The sequence below is a fragment of the Cannabis sativa genome, chromosome 3 (assembly GCF_029168945.1).
Source record: "Cannabis sativa cultivar Pink pepper isolate KNU-18-1 chromosome 3, ASM2916894v1, whole genome shotgun sequence".
Lineage (NCBI taxonomy): Eukaryota > Viridiplantae > Streptophyta > Magnoliopsida > Rosales > Cannabaceae > Cannabis > Cannabis sativa.
In genome coordinates, this window is record NC_083603.1 from 54,480,555 (window position 1) to 54,486,953 (window position 6,399).

The 6,399-nt window shown below is 32.6% G+C and overlaps 1 protein-coding gene across 2 annotated transcripts; it reads left to right on the forward strand.

The window, feature by feature from the left end:
• Positions 1-810: 810 nt before the first annotated feature.
• LOC115710903 (uncharacterized) lies at positions 811-2,810 on the forward strand. Of its 2 annotated transcripts, none has more exons than XR_009686679.1 (2): positions 811-1,929; positions 2,083-2,810. XR_009686679.1 is itself a non-coding variant. In XM_061111324.1 (2 exons), exons 1-2 carry the CDS (start codon positions 1,723-1,725, stop codon positions 2,512-2,514), a joined length of 639 nt encoding a protein of 212 aa, XP_060967307.1. In that variant the 5' UTR covers positions 811-1,722; the 3' UTR covers positions 2,515-2,807. The 2 variants fall into 2 exon arrangements, 1 of the variants encoding a protein (XP_060967307.1); XM_061111324.1 differs by having other exon boundaries at positions 2,083-2,807.
• The last annotated feature ends 3,589 nt before the right edge of the window (positions 2,811-6,399 follow it).

Here is a 6,399-nt window from a genome sequence, read left to right on the forward strand (position 1 = left end):
ACACTACAAATACAGTACCAAGCTAAAGAAGGAATACCACCGATCAAAATATGCAACGATCGAAGCCTCTACTTTTACTTGGAATTGAAAATGAAGGAAACAGATTTCACGACATATCCACTATGTGTCAACCAGCAAAACAACAACACAACACCTGCTGCAACACCAAATTCGATATCCACAACAACATCGTATGAATATAATGTGGCAATGATCGAAAACAACACAACAACGCTTGAAAACAACATAACAACAACAGAATCATACACAACGGGACAGCAAACAGAAGAAGGGGAACAGTCAGAAACAATAGAAGATGAGGAGGACAAATTCGACATAATTGACTATGCAAATCTGGTTGCTAAAGAAATGGTAGAAAAACTTGAAAACACCAGTAAAAAACTGGATCCAGAAATCGACATCAACAATGCAAAGTTAATAACAGACAAGCAACACCCCGAAGTGGAAAAAGGACAGGCATACAAAGACAAAGAAACTCTAAAGAATGTCCTCAGCTACTATGCAATCAAAAACAACTTTCAGTACAAAGTGTGGAAGTCCTGCTCTCAAGAATACAGTCTGAAATGTGTTTACGAAAGCTGCAATTGGTCACTACGAGCATCGAGAAATGGCCCAACAAACACATTCATAATCAGGAGCTTTGTTTTTAATAGTTTTTTAATGTTGTTTTTGTTGTCAGCCTGAACAAATGCCCTTTTTCCACACTTTGTACTGAAATACACATGTTTGATCTCTGCAACAGGTTTGTTTTAATAGTTTTTTAATGTTGTTTTTGTTGTTTTTTGTTTTAATAGTTTTTTAATGTTGTTTTTGTTGTTTTTTGTTTTAATAGGTTCTCAAATATGCACACATGCCCCATAAATATTAGGCATGAAGACCAAAGGCAAGCAACATCGAAACTGATAGGGGAATGCATAAAACCGAAGTTCTTGAACATAAAGACAAAGGCAACACCGATGGACATAAAAGGGGAGTTGAAATACAGATATGGCATCAAAATGAACTATATGAAAGCTTGGAGAAGTAAGGAACATGCAGTAAACGACTTGAGAGGTAATGCTAGTGACTCGTACAGCCTAATACCGAGTTTCTTACACATGGTGGAAAAAACAAACCCTGGATCATTTGTCGATCTGAAAACGACAGAAGACAACAGCTTGCTCTTTGTTTTCATGGCGTTGGATGCATCCATAAAAGGGTGGGGAGCATGCAGACCGATAGTTGTTGTGGACGGAACGTTCCTCAAAGCAGCTTATGGGGGAACTTTGTTGTGCGCATGCACACAAGATGCGACGAGTCATATTTTTCCACTAGCGTTTTGTGTTGCAGATTCTGAGAATGACCAATCTTGGAAATGGTTCTTCAAAAAATTTAAAGAAGCGTATGGGGTACGGGAACACCAATGCCTAATTTCAGACAGGAATGAAAGCCTCATCAAAGCAGCAAGAGAAATCTATCCAGAAATTACACACAGTTACTGCGGTTACCACATTTTGAGCAACCTTAAAACAAGCTTCAAACAACATGCTGCCAAATACAATCTGCCATTCTTTGGAGCAGTCAAAGCCTACACAGAAAAGCAATTCGAGTTCCACATGGCTGAATTGGATGGATTGGACAAACGCATAAGACCTTACCTAAAAAAAAGTCGGTTATGAAAAGTGGTCAAGAATTCATAGCCAAAACAAGAGGTATTCTACAATGACCTCAAACATATCAGAATCACTGAACGCTGCAAATTTGGCAGCAAGGGAGCTACCAATTACAACGCTGCTAGAATGCTTGAGAGCATTGGTGCAACAATGGACGCATACTAATAGGACAAAAGCACACAACACCTTCACTAAGCTATCACCAACTGGAGAAGACATACTGTTGAAAAATTACACATACTCATTGAATCTGGAGGTAAAATATTAATTATGCTTCTTTTTTTTTTGTAAAAAAAAAAAACAAACAGTAAGTAAAAGGTGTTGTTGTAGTATTGTTTTAATAGTTTTGTATTGTTGTTGTAAGAGTTTCAGCTATGTTTGTTTTTTTTCGTAATAAAATTTAAAACAGGTTAAAGCAACAACAGATTACTTGTTTGAGGTAACAAGAATGAAAGAATCGTGGGAAGTAGACCTAGAAAAAAGAACATGCACGCGCAACAGGTTCCAAATAGATGAAATGCCATGCGGGCACGCTGTGGCCGTGATGAGGGAGATGAACATGGACCCGTACACCTACTGTTCAGATTACTACACAAAAAAAAATTGGCTGGCAACTTATTCAGGGACAGTTTACCCAATAGAACACCAAAGTGAGTGGGAGGTACCGGAAGAAGTGAAGAATATTATAGTCTTGCCTCCACATGAAAGAGTAAAATCAGGAAGACCAAAAACATTAAGAAGGAAGGCTGGATGGGAAAAGGATCAACACAACAAGTGCAGCAAATGTGGTGAACTGGGGCATAACAAAAGAACATGCAGCAGAAGACGTAGAAGGGAATAAAAACAACAACAGAACAACAGTGGAAAAACAAAAGAAAACAACACATACGTTTTGAGAATGAGATATTGAGGAATTTAAATTTCTGAAATACAAAGGGAATACAGTTTTTTATTTGAAAAACATTGATTACATTGGGATTTGATGATACTTTAGATTGGATATTAAAAGATGTTGGATACTAAATTGAATATATATATATATATATATATATGAAGTTTATTATTGAAACAGTTTGTGTTTTTAATACTGAAATGAATATTTGTATTCAAAAAAACAGAGAAACTATAAGAAAAAAAAAACATAAAAAGAAGGGATGTGAAATGAAAATACTAACAACTTTAAAACATACCAACTTGTTTGTACATAAGAAGAATAAGAAAAAACATACAAAAATAAAGATTACATATTGTCCACACAAAACTTAAGAAAACATAACAGAACACCAATGTTTGTTTACGAAAACAACATAAAAAAACATAAAAACAACGTTAAAAAACTATAAGAACAATGATAGTCTGAATGAAAAAACAAATCACTTCTTGGGAAGGCTGGGAGGGGCCTCGAATTCACTTTCAATGTTCTCAGTTTGCTTCTTCATGCCATATTAATAAAATAACGCAGCCAAACGATCGCGGTGAATTTCCACATCAAAACCAGAGGATGGGATGGGTTTGCCATCAATGAAATACTCAGCAAATGATGCTACAAAAACACCACAATCACTGGAAAAAAAAAACAATAAGAAAACACAAAAACAGACACTATGAGAACACTAATAAAAATCAAAGTCACATAACAAAAAAATAAAAATACAAACAAGCAGTGAAAAACATTGAACACTATACATAAAACTTACGTTGTGACCTGCTCGGGTAAACCATCAACAGCAACAATAGGGAACGGTTCCATAGTGCTAAACTTAGCTTCGTTGCGAAGGCCTTTGAAGTCTAACATAGAGAAGTAATATGGTAAAATAACAGAAAATGGCTTGCAAGCCTCTTTGGCAGCTGTCATATACCTTCCAGAACGCAATGAATTGTACAGATATATCCGCCGCTTGTTGGGTTTTATGCCCTAAATAAAACTCATTTCAATATAATCAGATTTGTTTATATAGATCAGAAATAACATTTAATGTTGCATGGTTCACATGATTTATTTCATGATTATATGTACATAATGTATAAATTCATCTGAAACCCTTTTCACATACTTGATCCTGTTTATTGTGTCGTCAACACATTGGAAAGTAAACATGACTATGTGAATAAAGTTTCCTAGATTTATCAGACACAGGGTTTTACTGATATGATAATCTACAACAAGAGTTTACTTGTATTTGGAGAAATACTATGTTCTTTCCAGAACATTGGTTAAAGTAAAGCTCAGGTTGGATGCATGGAGTATGCATCGGAAGGGACCGATATTGAACTTTGACTTAGATTTATTAAACTTACCGTAATATCTATTCAAGTCAATATCGCCTAGTTGATCCTAGATCAAATGATCTTAATCCTGATATGATTAGGCTCAATCTTGAAAGGCTATTCGTGTTCTTTGATTTGTTAGTTAAGCCTACTTTTAGGTCAGGGTGATACGTACATTTTGGGAACACGGTAGTGCAATTGAGTGGGAGCGCTATCATAAACATGGAATCTATAGCTTCTATCTGGCGAATAGTAAGCAAAGGATGATCTCCTTCGAGCTTGACCAAACGAACATAAATGGTGGAGTACTCATTTCACATAAGCTGAAATATCATTTATACGGGGTCAAGTGTTTTAAGGAATAAATACATTGTAGGGTGTAACGGTAATTTAATCCCTTTACAGTGTAGATCATTCATATAGAGGATCATTGATCACATTAGGATTATAACAATGGATAACTAATGATGTGTCTATATGGTGGAACATATAGAGCATTCTATATAACTGAGAGTGCAATTCTAAGTTCTATGCGTGGATTCAACGAAGAATTAATAAGTTAGTGAATTTTAGTGCTAAATTCTTGATCTACTTATTGGAAGCTCGGTTATATAGACCCATGGTCCCCCCACTAGTTGAGATAATATTGCTTGTAAGACTCATGTAATTGGTTTTGATTAATCAATTATAATTCACGAATTAGACTATGTCTATTTGTGAAATTTTCACTAAGTAAGGGCGAAATTGTAAAGAAAGAGTTTATAGGGGCATATTTGTTAATTATGATACTTTGTATGGTTCAATTAATAAATATGATAAATGACAATATTATTTAATAATTATTTATAGTTATTAAATAGTTAGAATTGGCATTTAAATGATTGAATTAGGAAATTGGCATTTTTGAGAAAATCAGATACAAAAGGTGTTAAAATTGCAAAATTGCAAAGCCCAAGGCCCAATCCATTAAGTGTATGGTCGGCCACCTTTGTAGCTTTTTTAAATGATTTTTTCATTATTTTAATGCCATATAATTCAAATCAAACCCTAGTGGAATGCTATAAATAGATAGTGAAGGCTTCAGGAAATTTACACTTAAATTTTCTATTTTTCCTTCAGAGAAAAACCTGAGCCTTTCTCTCTCCCTATCTTTAGCTGCCACTTCTTCTTTTTCTTCCTCAATATTTCGAACTTCTCTTAGTGATTAGAGTAGTGCCCACACACATCAAGTGATACCTCAATCATAGTGAGGAAGATCGTGAAGAAAGATCATCAGCAAAGGAGATTCAACATCAAAGATTCAGAGAAAGAGATCCAGGTTCAGATATTGATAATGCTCTGCTACAGAAAGGAATCAAGGGCTAGATATCTGAACGGAAGGAGTCATTATATTCCGCTGCACCCAATGTAAGGTTTCCTAAACTTTATATGTGTTTAATTTATCGTTTTAGAAAGTTCATATTTAGGATGTTAATAAACATACTTGTGAGTAGATCTAAGATCCTGGTAAAATAAATTCCAACAACTGGCCTCAGAGCCATGGTAATTGATTTACTTGCAAGAAATTTGGACTTTAAAACGATTGTTTGTATGTTCTTTGGATGGTATCATGTTGTATTGAGTGTTATTTGATGATTGATTGATGATTGTGAAATTTTCGTGAAAAATAATTGTTATTTCGGTTCTGGAATTATTTTTATTGGATAGTATGGAAAAAATTAAGCAAGTTAGCCTTTTACAGAACTCAATTTGGATTTTATTTGAATTAGTTATGATTTTTTGAAGATTTAACAAAATCGGAAATTTTGTCTTTGATAGTTTCCTGCGATCGCAGAACTGTCCGTACAGTTTCGGATTTTTTCCTTTTTCTTCAATTTTTCATACTTTTTCATGGAATTAACTTCCAATTTTTTGTATGGTTTTGTATATATACTATTACTATTCCTAATTCAATTCTAATTATCATTTTGAATTAATTTAAATTTTTTTTTAATTTAATTCAAGATATTAGTGTAATTTGAATTTGAATAGAATTAGTATTTATCTTTTTGCTTAAAAATCTATCTTATTTTAAAATTTGATTATATCTTATCTTATTTTAAATTTAAAAATAAGATATTAATAATCATGTAATTTTTAAATGATATAAGATATTTTGCTAATTTTTTTTTAAATTTTGTTATTTTATTTATTTAAATTACATTTAAAATTTGAAAAAGATATTTATTTATCTTTTCTAATTTTTTATTTAATTTTTATTTATAAAATAACATTTAAAATTTAAAAGTAGTTAGCAAATTTTTTTTTGAAATGATATTTAGGTTGGTTGAAACCTAATTTTTCAAAAATTGTAGGTTTAATTTTAAATTTAAATTTTTTAAAAATTTCGAATTTTTCAAATTTTTTTTAAATTTTTCGAAAAATTTTTTTTTATTTAATTAATTATTTTCGAAATTAA

What these genes read in the sequence shown, in the direction of transcription:
- LOC115710903 (XM_061111324.1), top strand. Translation starts at nt 1,723, where the DNA reads ATGACCTCAAACATATCAGAATCACTGAACGCTGCAAATTTGGCAGCA. An exon ending in CATACTCATTGAATCTGGAG is followed by an intron (nt 1,930 to 2,082) that starts GTAAAATATTAA and finishes AATTTAAAACAG; the next exon opens with GTTAAAGCAACAACAGATTA.